Raw genomic sequence first — 17,963 nt, 5'->3', positions numbered from 1 at the left:
CCCGAAACAAAATCCTAAATACGCCAGTGTCCATAGACGTACATTCATTAATTTATTTACTTATTTTTCCACGGTAGGAACTATCATTTCATGGCTTCGTCTGAAAATACAATTTAAAGAAATAATTTACAGTGAAAATAAAATTGTTTAAGTGTTTAAATAATTTTTAAACATTTTAATTACGTTTATAATCATTTTGCTCAATTCAAATTTTTAATCTTTGACTTATTGAAGGTAATTGACTTTGTTATAGAAAAATTATTTATAAGTTATTCATTGCAGTTTTAGAAAATTCAGAATTTCTAATAAATATGTAACGGTACTTTTACATGCTTTTTTAAATTGAGGCCTTGATAGTTGCTTAACAGAATTCGAAAGTTTATTATATAATTTATAAGTTTATTCATATTTGATAAATCGAATTTTGGGTTTTTGTTAACCTAAAGTTTTGTATAGGATTTGACAGATGGTTTTTATATTCTATTGATGTAAGTCGGAACTCAATTGAAAATTTCGCTTATTTGTATGTATATATGATAATGTTTCAAGAATATATATATATATATAAATCGTAATGGTAATACATTTAGCAGCTGAAATTGTAGTCTGCTGGGTTTATGAAAGGGAAATGATAACATTATTCTTAATCCATATAATAACCAAAAATAGTTCAGATTATTGGAATAAGAACATAGAATAAGAATAAGAATAATTTATTGTCGTTAAACAACATGATGTTGTAATAGACAACGTCAAAATTTAAGTTTGCGTACATGTAATATTTACAATTTTAATTAATCAATACAATATTTTATATTTTACCTAGTACTACTTTTCTATTCTAATCCTGAAATTTCTTCCTGAAATTCTGAAATACTATATATACACTTTTCTAAGAGCCACTTTTTACAAAAACATTTAAAATTTTTAATCTCCATTTCTCTCACTCTGAGTGGCAACAGATTATACAATTTCATCCCTATATATTTATAACTATTTTGAGTTTTGCACAGCCGCACATGGGGAATATTTATTTTATTTTTGCGCCTTGTATTGTGTGAGTGAACACTACTTCGAGTAACATAGTTTGTACAGTTTTCTTTGATATACATAAGGCACGATAATATGTACAAGGATGGGATGGTCATTATTCCAAAATCTTTAAAAAAATGTCTGCAAGATTCTCTCTCTGGAATTCCTGTTATCGTTCTTATCGCTCTTTTTTGCCACTTAAATACTGTTTGTGCCCCGGAAGAATTACCCCATAATAGTATGACATACGAAAGATGAGAGTGAAAGAAAGCATAATATGCAGTGATTAATAGACTTTTACTTACAGATATTTTTAATTTACGTAACACATATACTGCCCTTGATAATTTTTTACAAAGTTGCATAGTATGCACATTCCAATTTAATTTTGTATCTAAGTATATCCCTAATAGATTAACTGAGGAGCATTCTTTTGTATCAGTTGTGGAGCTGCTGAGATGAAAGTATAACTTCTCTGTTTTATTATGATTCAAATGTAATTTATTGTGGAACAGCCAAACAGTAGATTTATCTATTGCTTTATTATTTTTTGTGTGTATTGCGTTGATATTATTATCTTTCGTTATAAATGTAGTATCATCGGCATACATAACAGTGGTTTCTAATACGTAGTCAGGTAAATCGTTAATATATACCAGAAATAGAAAAGGTCCAATGACACTTCCCTATGGCACTCCTGTTAATATATCAAGTACGTTTGACTGTTTATTTTGTACACACACAACTTGTTTTCTACTTTCAAGATAAGACCTGATCAATAGGAGCTCAGTTCCTCTGATCCCATAATACTGTAATTTCTGAATCAATATTTCATGTGAAACAGTATCAAAAGCCTTACTTAAATCTAATAATGTTGCGCAAGCGAATGAACTGTTTTCAAAGGCATCAATTATCTCAGATACAACTTTTTCAACAGCTTTAATTGTGGACATACCTTTCCGAAACCCATATTGTGCACAGTTAATGAGTTTGTTATTTTCAAAGTACAGAGTTAGTTGTTCTTTCATGCAATGTTCAATAATTTTTGATACAATTGGTACGAGAGATATTGGTCTATAGTTGCTGGGACAGTTTTTGTCCCCTTTTTTATGTATGGGAATAGTAACCGCAATCTTAAGACAATCTGGGAACACTCCTTCTACTAGTATCCAATTAATTAAGTGTGTAAGGGGTTCCACTATTACGTCTATAATGTTTTTAATTGTACTATTAGTAAACCCATAATAATCCTCGCTACCAGATGTCTTAAACTTACGAACCACTGACAAAATTGCTTCAGGTGTTACGTTTGTCCATTTAAATGTCAAGTTACTAGTATGATTTCTACATGAACTTAGAATACTTTTAAAGTCTATAACACCGTTTTCTGTGGACTTAGGGATATTGCTTGTATTACCATTTACATACTTAGCACTACTTACAAAGAATTCATTAAAAGTGTCAGGGGATATTGATATTAAATCATTTTCTTTTCGTACCCCTATTTCCCTGTTTATAATTGTCCACCCTGCTTTACATTTATTTGTATGGTTTACAATAAAATTGTCGTTTGCCTTAATTTTTGCCGCACTTATTTCCTTTCTGTAGTGTCTTTTAGCTCTGATGTATTTTTCTTTTCCCACAGGACAGCCCGATTTAGCCCTATTGTACCAAGCAATGACAACCTTACGAAGCTCTGCTAGTTGCGGAGTGTACCAGTTACTAACATTTTGCTGTAATTTGTTTGTAGATAAGTTATAGCGTTTAAATTTTCTTGGACAACATTCGTTTAGGCATCGTGTTAAATTATACATAAAAAAATCACACGCTTCTACTACATTTTTACATCTGAAGAATATTTGTTTCCAGTCAATTTCTTTTAATTTATGTCTTAAACTACAGATATTATCTAAACTAAGTACTCGAAAACTCTTGGTCATCACCCTAGTATTATTGTGTTTGACAAAGGGGTATAACACATATAGGCCATCGTGATCTGACAATGAGCACTGTACTACACCACACGATAAATCATTTCTATATACATTTGTAATAATGTTATCTAAACAAGCTTCCTTTCTTGTTGGCTGATCATTTAGAAAATAAAAGTTATATGATCTAAGTATATCAGAAAAATAATTTTTGGTAGGAGTATCAACTAAAACATTGATATTTACATCCCCCAGATATAATATGTTATATTTATCATGCTTACTTAAGTAGTTAGTAAGGTAATGTATTAATATATTTCAGAAGTAAAATAGTAAAAAAATATTACTAATACAAATCAGGAGGAGGGAAAACAAGCAATTAATGAAAACTTACACACGTGGATGATCCATCCAATTTAAGAAGTTCAAGAAACATAATTTCGAAAATTAAAAATTCTACGACTGGACCAAGATTAGAACCTGCTTTCTGACCAGCCACACATTCTCACTGTCGACTTCGATATGTAGACATTCGAACAACATGGATTGTTCACGTTGTGCTTGAACTACCTAGTATCCCTCTATATACATTGAAAACCACCATAATACTTTTTTTTTTTTTTTTTTTTTTTTTTTTTGAATCAGGACAAGAATGTGTGATTATTACGAAGCGTAACCTTTCCCTTTATCGATCTCTTGAGTACAATATTTCGATATTAACATGCACTTATAACAAATTTATTTACTGCATATTGTATACAATTAATACTTCATATTCGTATCGTAACGACATTCACGTAGCCAAGGGGATCTGTACTCCCACCCCCTTTGAAACCAAAAATGAAAAAATTAAGACAGGATAAAAAAAAAAACGAAAAAAAGAAGAATCACCGTTAAAAATAAAAAGCTACAGCAAGCTTTTGTTTACTCTTTCTTATCAGGAGCTTTGTAGCCTATTACTTGCTGTACATGATGGCGAATGAGAGGGATATCCTAAAAAAGTCAGGGAATTCGAAATTTCTAGAAAAGTTACGGAATTCTCAGAATTTCTGCAACTAGTCAGGAAAATTTCAAACTTTCAAAAGCATACTGGCGTTCTGTAATAGTGCGGATATTTTTTGTATTTTTTCGTCATCGCTTCTCTGCAGTATCAAACATGTTATTTTCAGAAACAGTTCTTTACTGCACCTTTACCCTGTCATTTGGAACAGACAGTAGTTGACGGAATAATGAAAACAAAAAAGGTTGTGGAAAGAAAGTTCTGTTAACATTTGATTCAGCAGAGAATGGAACGCAGATATTGTAAAATATTTTACAGATATTGTTGAATATGTACATTTTATAATAGTGGATATGTACTTTGTATAATAGACGTGGGAGACCCGGGTTCGATTCCCGGCGGGAGCTCATGTGGTTCGGATTCCACTTGAATCAGTAGGTCCACGTCTCATATAGCCTCGTTGCTGAACGGGACGTTAAACTCAAAATTAACTCAACTTTGTATAATAGTTGAGATCATAACCAAAGGAAAATTGTTATATTTGAATGATTTATTGTAAAATCTTTTTTAATACTTTTTTAAATTCTTTTACTCGAGATTTCTTTATAATTTGTTTTTAAAATACTTACTAACATAGTTTAGATTGATCGAGCTTCTGGTGTAACAACCATAGTATTTAACCCCCCCCCCCATCCCATTACGAAATTCTGGTTAAACGAATCAATATATGTTGCCAGTAAGATAGTTTAGAATAATCGAACCCCTGGTGTGATAACCACAGTATTTCATGTCACGGGCCCTCCCTCCCTCCCTTTACGAAATCCTGGCTACGTCCCTGCATAATCAGGAAGCCGATTAGATTGCCTGTTAGTTACTAGATCGCCTCATATAAATTAATTTTTCGCTTCACTGTTATCGTTTTTCCCGCTTTTTCCCATCCACGACCCTTTCAAGCGAAGAGGGAATGTTAAGTAAAGGTTGAGAGTGCTTCTCGACTCAACACCACCAAAAAAAAAAAGGTAATCACTACAAACATTATACACCTTTATATTTTGAATCGGCAATAAAATAGATAGTGAAACTAAAGATTTCGATTTTGTATTCTTACCCGTTTATTATAGGTATGAAACCTATTTTAGCGGCTTTTGAGAGGTAATTTTAATATTTTGTTTTATCAATTTACTTTTATAAGTAACTTTTGTTCCCTTTTTAAACAATAACAATCGTCACACCAACAGATGAAATATTTTATGTGCTGTTATGATCAGTATTACTTTGTAATCGTACTCACGTGCCTGCTAGATGACATGCTTCCAGTAGCAACTTTGTTGCAATGTTCCAAGGGCGGATCCTGAGGGAAGTCATGTATATACAATGATACTGTATATCACGCAAGGACGCCGATCGTGGAGGGCGCCCGGACCCCACAGTGCTCATCTGGGCCTTTGTGTATTTTTATGAATATACAATATTTTGCATAATTTGAGTTAAATTTGTCTTAAAATCGTATATTTTTTTCCTAGACCCTTGTCTGCAACCAAACTCACATCTGAATGCCCCTTCCTCCAAAGTTAGAGAAATTGGCAGCCCTTGAAATCACATACAAACTATCTCTACTGTTCTGTTTTAATATTTGCGATATAATTCGAATAAAAACTTTTCAAATTCGATACTTCAAATGATACTGAACATACTGTCTGTTGTTCGCTGTTCTCACAGTACGGAACTCATACTTTATGACGCAAAAACCAAATATATGAATTCTATTTGAAGTAATCGGAGAACCTTGTAGTCATTCGTAGACTGACTGATGTAAGTTAGCGGGCAACTCGCGGACCTGCCTGTAGTTCTCCATACAGCGGTGCATTAATAATCTAATTGGCTAAGCGTGATCACATAGTACTTTGCAACTTCTACTGGAACGCTGGGGTTCATAGTTTCCCGTGGGACTAATATAACAAGAATAAGATCTTTATATTATTGTATATTGCGAGCGGTGATTATATTTAGAAAGAGAATGAATATAAGTAAAAAGCTAGTACTCACTGCAGACCAAAAGCAATTAAGGACTTTACATCGCAAGCAAATTTATCTCACCGACCAAACACGAACAATACTAATTCTGAAGCAAATAAAATTTATACTTACATCAATATTCTTCATAAAATATATGACACGTAATAAACCACATTATCCCAACTTTAGTAATATATCAGCTAAAATTATTGACCCGCTGACATGAGCCTCAACATGTGCCCTCGGCAATCATAAACGAACTAAAAACACATGTATTTTAAGAGTCCCTATCACTGCGAAATTAAAATACCGCTAATTTTTCAGAAATTATGTGATATCTTCAAATAGATAAAAGATAATCGAAAAGTGGATCAAGACCTCCCTAGACGATGTTATTTAGCATGAGGTAGCGTTATCACGAGTCACCTAGTAGCTTTGCGTTTGCAGTTATTTAGAAACGCGAAAATAAATGCCGATTTTCTAAATGGCTGGAAATCGAAAGCAGATAAGTGAGTCTTGATAACGGTATCTCACGCAAAATAATATTGTCTAGGATGGTCTTGTTCCACTTTTCGATTATCTTTTTTCTATTTGAAGATATCACATAATTACTGTAAAATTAGCGGTATTTTAATTTCGCAGTGATGAGGCCTCAAGAAAGGCACTATTAGAGCAATATATATATATATATAGTGGCGGATCCAAGGGTTGCTATAGGGGCTATAGCCCTCCCCTTGACGCTGAGGTATACACTGGATAAAATTGGCTTCAATCCTGCTTTATACTGGATAAAATGGCAAAATATGGTTTTAGCCCCTCCCTTGATCATATCCTGGATCCGCCCCTATATATATATATATATATATATATATATATATATATATATATATATATATATAAATCTAGTACTCATTCCCATAACATCTCCTATATTAACCATCAATAAGCTACCACTAATATGTTCGAGATAAAAAAAAAAAATGCCTGGACTATTAAGGTCTTTGTTCACACATCGCACACCTGCTCAACTAGTGACGCAGTAGTCCACTTTTAGAAATTAGAAATTTTCAGAAAGAAATATTAATATGAAAAGTGTACGATGAAATATGTATTTTTTCAGAAATAAATACGAAAATTTATTATAATGAAATCGCAAAAATTTTGGATCGTTATTATTGACCGCTATCTGTGAGTAATTTAAATAAGTGTAACCTCTCATGTACGAACCAAATAATCATGTTCCATTGGTGTCTGTTATTCAGAGGTTTCACTGTATTATGTAGCCAGTTACAGTACACTATGTATTAGCAGAAGTAGAATATCAATGATTTTTTTTTCTGCTTTATTGTAGACTAATCTGAGTTCACAATCGGACTTAGCGAAAATACAGGTCAAATCAGACGATCCTTTCCAACTTTTCCATGAGTGGTATAATGACGTCAGAGATTCATCAACGTTGAATCCAAATGCATTATGCTTTTCTACAGCAACCAAGTAAGTATTAGCAGCAATATGGCGTATAATTTGTGTTTAAAGTATCTTTAACTCATTAATTGTATCCAACAAAGTACATATATATGTTATATTCTTATATATTAACCTGCGGCATGTTTCTGTATCCACCGAAAATTGGTAAGACTAGATATTTGGAATGGATGATACGATTGTCATCCAGAAAATAAAGACCGTTTATTTATACAAAATGAAAAACACGATATTCATTGGAAAAGTAGTTCTGTTACATACCTGAAGCTTTCTTCACTTTACTGCATGATCACCTCTTACATTTAACCAGTTGTCGTATCTGATCACGTGCGTCAGAATTCCCATGTTATATTCTTCTGCAGCCAGTTCATTAAGGTAAGTGGTCAATGTATTCTCTAACTCTTCAGCACTTCTTAAAAAGTTTACCGCCCAGAAACTGTTTGGACTTAGGGAAAAGTTGGAAATCGCTAGGAGCAAGGTTTGGACTATAGGTTGGATTCTTGCAAGATTATGTTGTTCACTGCATTCTTCAGGTCTTCTATTATAGTGTGATGAACTCTAGGCGGAGTTTCATCGTGCACATTTGTTCGTTCGTTGTTGAACATCAAACAGTAATTTCTCACATTTCTTTCGTTCATTACAGTATCTCCATACATTGCTTTCAGTTGCCGGTAAATTTCTGCCGATTTCACCTTTTGAGCGCTCAGAAATCGAATAACATTCCTTATGGGGCGTTTACACTTGGTCGATTTAGTCGCACGGCTAAATCGACTCGTTGCATTTGCGACTAAATCGAAGCAACTAGGCCAAATCAGATCGATGGATGTGTTCAATTGTTTCAACCGAAATTGAATGCTGCTTGTCTACTCGCTCTCCTCTGGTCGATTCGAAATTGACTGGCAATTTTAAAGATGTCCAAGCAAGCAGTAATTGGTACAATTTGCGGTGTTATAGCAGAAGAAAATAGAACGTCTTTCAATTCAGTTGCCAGTCGATTAGTCGCCTTCGATCAACAAGCGATTAAATTGAAGTCCCGTTTACACGGTCGATTAAGTTGAAAGTGACGTCAATTCAACTGAATCGAACGCAAATCGACTAAGTGTAAACGCCCCATTACCTCAGAATCGGCGGGATTTTCAATCACGCAGTTCATTTTGACCGGCCGAACTGCACAAGAGGGATTTCTTGAAACTCCACTCACAGCTTTATGAGCACAGCTATTACGGAACCCAGTTGATCCTTTAAAGAGAAAGAGGAGCGAGGTGCACAGCAGAAATGCGCGAAGGTCTTTTGTTTGAATGGAGCGATCATCCTGCTTAATGAACTGAGGCGGAAGAGTATAACATGGGAATTCTGAATCTCATGAACAGATACGATAAATGTTTAAATGAAGGTGGGAATTATATAGAGAAGTGAAGGGAGCATCGGGTGCGTAACAGAAATATTTTTTTTTATTTTAAAAAAAAATGCGTTTTTCATTTTGTATAACTAAATGATCTTCATTTTCTGGATCTTTTTCGCCAGTACAGTATTTAGGCTTATGTCATTTTGTAAAGAGAATTTATCAGTTATTAACTTACCTCCATTCCAGTGAGATCGCTTTTCGATAACGAATGATTTTTATGATCTCATTTACAAAATGTATCTTTACAGTTTAGAAACATTTTTGATTTTATAATCCTACTGTAATTGAAGTAATTTAATACCTATAGATTTTAGCGCTTATAGAAATCTTCGTATGATCTTACGGCTATTATGAATGAGTATTAAAGAAAATGCTAAAATTTAAAGCATTTTGTTACACAAGACTACTATGAAATAATTAGAGAGTACAGAGGTTCTTATTTAAAGCTGTATTTACATCCTTGGCAGTACCCTGAACTTCAGGATTTTTTTTTTCTTATATAACCTACAAGTTCTCTGAAAATGTATTCAAAATTCATAGCGATTTGTAATTCAGCTTTCATTAATTTTAAATTATGTTGGTGATTGTCATGAAACCATTTGTTGTCATTTAAATCTAAAATGCTTTCTGTGTGAGCATGAGGTACTGGAATACTCAGAACAAAGCCAATAATTTTGTTCAACTCCTGAGCATTAATTCTTTCTTTCATTTGCCTCTGTTATTACTGAAGCCCATTTTTCCACACTATTACGATCGATCGAAATTTCGTCATTCATATTTTTACGTAGAAAGCAGAATTCGTCGTGAAGTTTATCTTCATTCATGCAAAGGACAAGTTGAATAAGAAATGACAGTGCAGGAAGTGATCTGAATCTTAAAATTTACCTCAATGTACAAGAATTACACAAATAGTTGTTTTTGTACAAGAATTACACAAATAGTTGTTTTTTCTAAAAATATACGGCAGAGTTAAACATTTCCTTGCTTTTTTTCCTAATACGGAAGATATAAGTTTCTCGGATTAAATTAAATCGAGAGGAAGAAGGAACAGGATTCCTAGAAATCTGAAAACCAGGGAAATCCCGGTAAAGCCAGGGAAAGCGAAATGGTGTGGAGAATGCCAGGGGAAAATTGTACTTAATTTGGAAATCAGGGAAAATTGGGAATTTTTGTCTAGGAAATGAAAAAAAAGAAAAAAAAGTTTGCTGATTTCTTCAGATAAGTCGATAATTGAAACGCGGGAACGTAGTGAAGCAAACTGAGGGCGAAACATGCTCCATTGTATCGTAACACATTCTGATGTTTGCATTTTTATTCAGGAATCCTTTATTGCAGGTTTCCTACTGGTCAAGGAAGTCAGGAAAAATGATGCAGGTTAGGGAAACTCAGGGGAAAACACTGGAAATCAGAGAAAGTCAGGAAATTTTATAAAATATTTTTTTTAACATTAATTGTACACCAATTTCAGCTTATCCAACCATTAATGATCACAGTATGGAACATTGCTCATATTTTTATAGTGGGTAAGTGAAATGTACGTATGAGCAATTGATTATTATTTTCCTCTGTAGAATACGGTTCTCATACATAAATATTAACAGTTATTTATTCTTTATTTATATGCAGTGGTGCTATTCAGTCGGTTTGCACCGGTTCCGTAGAACCGGTTGTTAAAATATTTTGAGTTCGCAGAACCGTTTGTTATACCCAGACACAACAGTAAATTTTACCCAGTTATTCCCAGGAACAGTACATTTTAGTTTAACTATCTTTGTTTTAGAAATTCTTACAGCTAAAGGGTTAAACATATGATCTTTCAGAACAAAGTAGAAGCGGTTCATTTCTTAATCTCAAATGCTCAGATATCAAGAATGAGAACTGGGATCACATGAGTGTGTAGCGGTGAGGGTATTTTATATTTGAAATGCATACATACCACTATCAACAATTGTCGATCCATTGCTGGATTAAGGTGTTTCCAATACTTTTTTGACAACCATCTATCTCGAATAATTTGTTTACAAGATATTCGCAGTGCTACCTAATTTCGTCACACCACCTTGTATTAGAATGCTATGTAAGTCTCTACTTGTCTCTTCTGGTATCCAGTAAAAATTTTGCTTTTGTTTATCTTGTTTACCTTGCTTTTGGTTTATTTCGTAAGAGAGTTATATCTATATCTATATCTATATCTATATATATACAGGGTGGGCCATTTTAATTAATCCACGGAAATATCTGAAAAATGATAAAACATAGAAGAAATGTTTCAAGTACACGTTATATATTGCTAAGGGGGAAAATCAATTCCGCCAAAAGTACCCCTCCCCGCCCCCCCTAAATGGGGGTAACGGGGGGGTAACTTTGAAATGTCAAATGGGAACATGGGTCGAGTAATACCTCGTTTGAAAGGCCTTGAAAACCTAAGTAACGCTATACCAAAAGATGTTTCATATTGTGCACCAGTTTCAAAATGGCCGCCATGATATGGTTCGGAAACTCCAGTACCGTAAACGCGGGCTACTTGGACCCAATTTTGCAATAAATTCGTTCTTTCGGCCTGTTTTCATCCACGAAAACTCCAAAGTTATTGTCATAACCCATATTAAGTGGAACTACAGGCTTTATTGTACATATCCAGGACAGTTTTAGTTACATATATTGAAAACAAAACAGAGGCGATTATTGTAAAAGATGGGTCCAAGTAAGACTCGTGTTCGGGCTACTTGAACCCACCCCCATATTTTCCTACAGAAAACCACTGAAATCTGCTCTGAGACTAAGTAGGACGTAGGTGTTCCAAGAACAACACTTTTTATTTACTGCAAACCACAAAGAGAACATATTAAGAGGTACTATCAAATATAATGACTGTAATAGCTGATTACGTTTTCTTTTACAGCTGCACGAGCCCTATCTATATTAGCAGCGAATCTAGTCGTTGATTGGAGGTGCAGTTTCTAAAATAACTTCACCCAATCTTGACTGGGAAGATTGTCTTAGAAAGCAATGACAGTTCTCCCATGCATGGCTAAATAGGACTTCACAATAAATCTGAAATCAAGTTAATTAACGAGGAATCCGAAATCACAAACTTTATCAAGATGACTAGCGAAGGCTAATTCTTCTTCTTCAGTGAACACTTTCAGATGGTCCGGATTCTGCCTTGACCTATTCTTTAATCTTCTTTCTATGGTGGAATGACTTATCTTGAAGTGAGCTTCTGTTTCTTTTCGCGACATTTTCCCCGACTGAATTGCTGGTAAACATTCTTCAAGCTGTTGTGAAAAATCAGCATATTTTCGACCTGCAGGCAATCTTTTATATTGATGTACCATTTTGTACCGGTATCCTTAAGGAAACAATGAAAAGTCCTTACTTTTGTAACACGTGACAACAGACCTTTATTTTTCATTGATAAAGATAACAAAGGATGGGGTGGGATAAAGATAACAAAAGATGTGGGACAAAATATCCGTGTTTTCCAGGTCATATGTACACACTTCATATACTGTATAATGCAATTACGCACACATCTTATTGTATATGAGAAAGTTTACCATGTCAGTTTCATTAACCTATATGTAACTACTTATGTGTTTACTTAGCATTGGTTCCACTTCCTTGCAAATAGTGTCCACACATAAAAGTTTGGCGCTCAATAAATACACTCTTTTCGTCAACGACCTTTCTCACCAATGCTGCTCAATCGTAGCCTACCACAGAACTAGTTTCAATGTGTGTACGCCTGCATTATGATCCCATCTAACGGATCTAACTCTGAACTCACTCATTATTGCAGTGCATATGGGACTTTAAACGTTTTTTTGGTATGGGTCCAAGTAGCCCCTTAAGGGTCCAAGTAGCCCGCAATTACGGTACCCGTAGTATGAAAACCATGGAAGGTAAATGAATGGAACAAAATTGAAATACGTAAATATCATAGGGCATATCGAATGATGTAATCCCTGTGATCCCAGTGGCCTCCCTGAAGGGTTCTTGTGGGCTAACTTCAAAATTTCAATGTCCGACCGGACAACGGTTCGGGCGTACGCTTGACCTACCCAATGCTGTTTGGAAGGCAGACTTCATGCATAGAGAATTGGTGCACTAAGTTAACGCGGATGGCCACAATTACATTTTGATTAACTATTAGCATTCATGTCATATTGTGAGCTTGAGGGACGAAACGGTGTGTACGTATATCCCCGAAATGCTTTCTGAATAACCAGCACACATTGCATAAAAGTTTATCTTTTTTTAGTCACTACAGCGTCATCCTTACAAACAAATGTTTCAACCACACCATACCTATTTGTAAGGTTAGCTTTAATTTACGAATTAAAGTAGAGTTCTCGTTTGAACTTTCACTTTACTTTCCACCCCACTCACATACAAAGCGCAGGGAGATATTATTTTGCAGGCCTTGGATTTCTTTTTATACATTATGGCAATTTTACTCTAATATTTTTATCTCTGTTGTATTATTCTCGAGCCTTGGAACGCCTCCGTGGTTTTCCTATTTAATTTTCGTTATTTTCATTTATGTCTAACCGTATTCATACTATGGGCACTAGACGTTTTCTTAGACATAGTCACCATGTCTTTGCGATCATTTTGAAAACGGTGTCTCATGTCGAAAATTTTCTTACAGAAGCTGTTTGATATTAATTTGTCTATGTAACGTGATGTTACTCGCTTCAAGCTGCTATTTGAAATTTTCAAGTTGGCCCCGGATACCTTTCAGTTGGCCCTTGGAGTCACCCCGACAACACCTCTCGATGTGCCTTACGTCAGTTAGCTACTACAGTTTTTCTTTTGTTGATTTATCTCCAATCGCTTTCATACTACGGGTACTAAACCTTTTCTCTGACACGGATACTATGTTTCGGCGGCCTTTTGAGAACACTACCATTTCACATCAATCGTTTTCTCCTGCAATATGTTAGATTTTGCAAGATTTATCGAACGAGGTACCACTTGACTCATGTTACTATTTGAAATTTTGAAGTTAGCCCCCAAGACCCCTTTAGAGAGGCCACTGGGATCACAGGGACCACATCGTTCGATATGCTCTATGATATTTACGTATTACAATATTGTTCCATTCATTTATCTTCCATGGTTTTCACACTACGGGTACTGGAGTTTCCGAACCATATTATGGCGGCCATTTTGAAACCGGTGCACAATATGGAACATCTTTTGGTACAGCGTTACGTAGTTTTCCAAGACCTTTCGAACGAGGTATTACTCGACCCATGTTCCCATTTGACATTTCAAAGTTACCCCCCGTTACCCCCATTTAGGGGGGGCGGAGAGGGGTACTTTTGGCTGAATTGGCTTTCCCCCTTAGCAATATATAACGTGTACTTGAAACATTTCTATGTTTTATCATTTTTCAGATATTTCCGTGGATTAATTAAAATGGCCCACCCTGTATATATATATATATATATATATATATATATATATATATATATATATATATACTCTCGCTCTGTATATATATATATATATATATATATCAGGGAATTTCCTGCCAAAGTTCAAGGAAATAGATTTCTCCAGATCAGTAGGAACCCTGTAATGGAACTGAAGACTTAAAATATTATTTCGTGAAGTTAAGAAGGTTCTTTCTATTTTTTTTAAAGATAACTTATGGTTCCTTAGTTACAGAACGTGATAGCATCTTACTACAGATTGAGAGGACCTAGCAGAAGTTTCTAAATTATTTTTTTATTTGCATTTTCAGGTATTAACTTATATTCATCTAAAATGTCCTAAGAAAACTACGGTTAACCCTATATGCTGCAAACAGACAAACCCCAAATGGGCAAAATGGTTAACATTTATTAAGAATAATCTTAATGAAGCAGCATGTATTGTATTTCAAAAATAAAATTTCTTTAAATAACATAGAAATGCAGGCTGTCAAAAGTCACTCTATAGGTGCAACACATATTTCTAAAATATGTTCTGAGAAGCAGAGTTTTGTACCTAATCTTTTTAAATCAAGTGTAACTAAACTAGACTGTAGAGGTATTGGTCAGCAGCACTGTACTCTGCTTCCAACTTGGATCCATTCAATACCAAAAAAAAAAAAAACCTATTTTGTTCAGTCTTTTGAAAAACTCCGTGGTGAACACAGTGTTGTTCTAAGTGGCAGTGAAGCCACTGTAAGCCTGCAGAAGTATAAAATGTGGAAGGAAGCTATAGCTGCTGATTCAATAAAATAATAATAATAATAATAAACTATTTTGTTCAGTCTTTTGAAAAACTGCGTGGTGAACACAGTGTTGTTCTAAGTGGCAGTGAAGCCACTGTAAGCCTGCAGAAGTATAAAATGTGGAAGGAAGCTATAGCTGCTGATTCAATACAAAAAACCTATTTTGTTCAGTCTTTTGAAAAACTCCGTGGTGAACAGAGTGTTGTTCTAAGTGGCAGTGAAGCCACTGTAAGCCTGCAGAAGTATAAAATGTGGAAGGAAGCTATAGCTGCTGATTCAATACAAAAAACTATTTTGTTCAGTCTTTTGAAAAACTCCTGGTGAACAGAGTGTTGTTCTAAGTGGCAGTGAAGCCACTGTAAGCCTGCAGAAGTATAAAATGTGGAAGGAAGCTATAGTTGCTGATTCAATAAAATAATAATAATAATAAAAAACTATTTTGTTCAGTCTTTTGAAAAACTCCGTGGTGAACACAGTGTTGTTCTAAGTGGCAGTGAAGCCACTGTAAGCCTGCAGAAGTATAAAATGTGGAAGGAAGCTATAGCTGCTGATTCAATACAAAAAACTATTTTGTTCAGTCTTTTGAAAAACTCCTGGTGAACAGAGTGTTGTTCTAAGTGGCAGTGAAGCCACTGTAAGCCTGCAGAAGTATAAAGTGTGGAAGGAAGCTATAGGTGCTGATTCAATACAAAAAACTATTTTGTTCAGTCTTTTGAAAAACTCCTGGTGAACAGAGTGTTGTTCTAAGTGGCAGTGAAGCCACTGTAAGCCTGCAGAAGTATAAAATGTGGAAGGAAGCTATAGGTGCTGATTCAATACAAAAAACTATTTTGTTCAGTCTTTTGAAAAACTCCTGGTGAACAGAGTGTTGTTCTAAGTGGCAGTGAAGCCACTGTAAGCCTGCAGAAGTATAAAGTGTGGAAGGAAGCTATAGGTGCTGATTCAATACAAAAAACTATTTTGTTCAGTCTTTTGAAAAACTCCTGGTGAACAGAGTGTTGTTCTAAGTGGCAGTGAAGCCACTGTAAGCCTGCAGAAGTATAAAGTGTGGAAGGAAGCTATAGCTGCTGATTCAATACAAAAAACTATTTTGTTCAGTCTTTTGAAAAACTCCTGGTGAACAGAGTGTTGTTCTAAGTGGCAGTGAAGCCACTGTAAGCCTGCAGAAGTATAAAATGTGGAAGGAAGCTATAGCTGCTGATTCAATACAAAAAACTATTTTGTTCAGTCTTTTGAAAAACTCCTGGTGAACAGAGTGTTGTTCTAAGTGGCAGTGAAGCCACTGTAAGCCTGCAGAAGTATAAAGTGTGGAAGGAAGCTATAGGTGCTGATTCAATACAAAAAACTATTTTGTTCAGTCTTTTGAAAAACTCCTGGTGAACAGAGTGTTGTTCTAAGTGGCAGTGAAGCCACTGTAAGCCTGCAGAAGTATAAAATGTGGAAGGAAGCTATAGCTGCTGATTCAATACAAAAAACTATTTTGTTCAGTCTTTTGAAAAACTCCTGGTGAACAGAGTGTTGTTCTAAGTGGCAGTGAAGCCACTGTAAGCCTGCAGAAGTATAAAATGTGGAAGGAAGCTATAGCTGCTGATTCAATAAAATAATAATAATAATAAAAAACTATTTTGTTCAGTCTTTTGAAAAACTCCGTGGTGAACACAGTGTTGTTCTAAGTGGCAGTGAAGCCACTGTAAGCCTGCAGAAGTATAAAATGTGGAAGGAAGCTATAGCTGCTGATTCAATACAAAAAACTATTTTGTTCAGTCTTTTGAAAAACTCCTGGTGAACAGAGTGTTGTTCTAAGTGGCAGTGAAGCCACTGTAAGCCTGCAGAAGTATAAAGTGTGGAAGGAAGCTATAGGTGCTGATTCAATACAAAAAACTATTTTGTTCAGTCTTTTGAAAAACTCCTGGTGAACAGAGTGTTGTTCTAAGTGGCAGTGAAGCCACTGTAAGCCTGCAGAAGTATAAAATGTGGAAGGAAGCTATAGCTGCTGATTCAATACAAAAAACTATTTTGTTCAGTCTTTTGAAAAACTCCTGGTGAACAGAGTGTTGTTCTAAGTGGCAGTGGAGCCACTGTAAGCCTGCAGAAGTATAAAGTGTGGAAGGAAGCTATAGGTGCTGAAATTATGCGGTGTTTTAGATTAATTAACAGTCGAGATAATTACAATTGTGTAGAGATGATTGCTTCCTATCCCAATCCATGTTTCCAGAAATTAGAATAGCAAAGAATTTTCAGAGATGACCTGTTAAAAGTAGCTACACTACTTTTATGACATTGCCGCATTGCTATAGAGTACATATTCTAAAAATACAAATCTTACCTTAGTACCCGAACCCGCTGTCATTATTTTGAATTTCATCTTTACAATATTCTGGCACACTCTTTGGCTATGAGTTCATGCTTGCAAAATCTAAGCTGGAATGCTACTGTATTTACATTTTCTCTAGTCATCGTAGTTCTATAAAAGAAAATCAACTCTATGTATCCCGAAAACACACACTATGTTATTTCAACACTTATGAGTATTGTAATCACTCTTTTTCATAGAACTTAAAGCAACTTTTTATGATCTATTTTTATTAATAAAATCAATATCACTTGTGGTGGACAAACACCGTGTGCGTGGGTTTTCTCGGGGTTCTCACGTTTCCTCCCAATTTCTTTATTCCACCATTTCAATTCATTACCCATCATCACCGTCTCCTTTAGCCTAACCGGCATAACCGTGGGACGTAAAACTCAATGATTTCATTTCATTTCATTTTTCAATATCACTTATCACTAATTTTCTATGTAAAATTATGTATTTTAGTGGTAACAGTTATTTCCGTATGTTTTCTCTGAAAAGCAGTAACATTG

General features: G+C 34.8%; 1 protein-coding gene across 5 annotated transcripts in view; it reads left to right on the top strand.

Moving 5' to 3' along the window:
* Positions 1 to 17,963, top strand: part of LOC145675514 (pyridoxine/pyridoxamine 5'-phosphate oxidase-like) — a 79,379-nt gene that overhangs the window by 43,417 nt on the left and 17,999 nt on the right. For all 5 annotated transcript variants that reach the window (XM_081745968.1, XM_081745964.1, XM_081745965.1 and 2 more), the window contains exon 2: positions 7,331 to 7,473. In XM_081745968.1, coding sequence (XP_081602094.1) covers positions 7,331 to 7,473 — 143 coding nt within the window. The remainder of the gene's footprint in view (positions 1 to 7,330; positions 7,474 to 17,963) is intronic.

This window comes from Thermobia domestica, chromosome 18, assembly GCF_964235325.1.
Source record: "Thermobia domestica chromosome 18, izTheDome1.hap1.1, whole genome shotgun sequence".
NCBI lineage: Eukaryota > Metazoa > Arthropoda > Insecta > Zygentoma > Lepismatidae > Thermobia > Thermobia domestica.
This window is presented reverse-complemented; position numbering and strand designations above follow the sequence as displayed.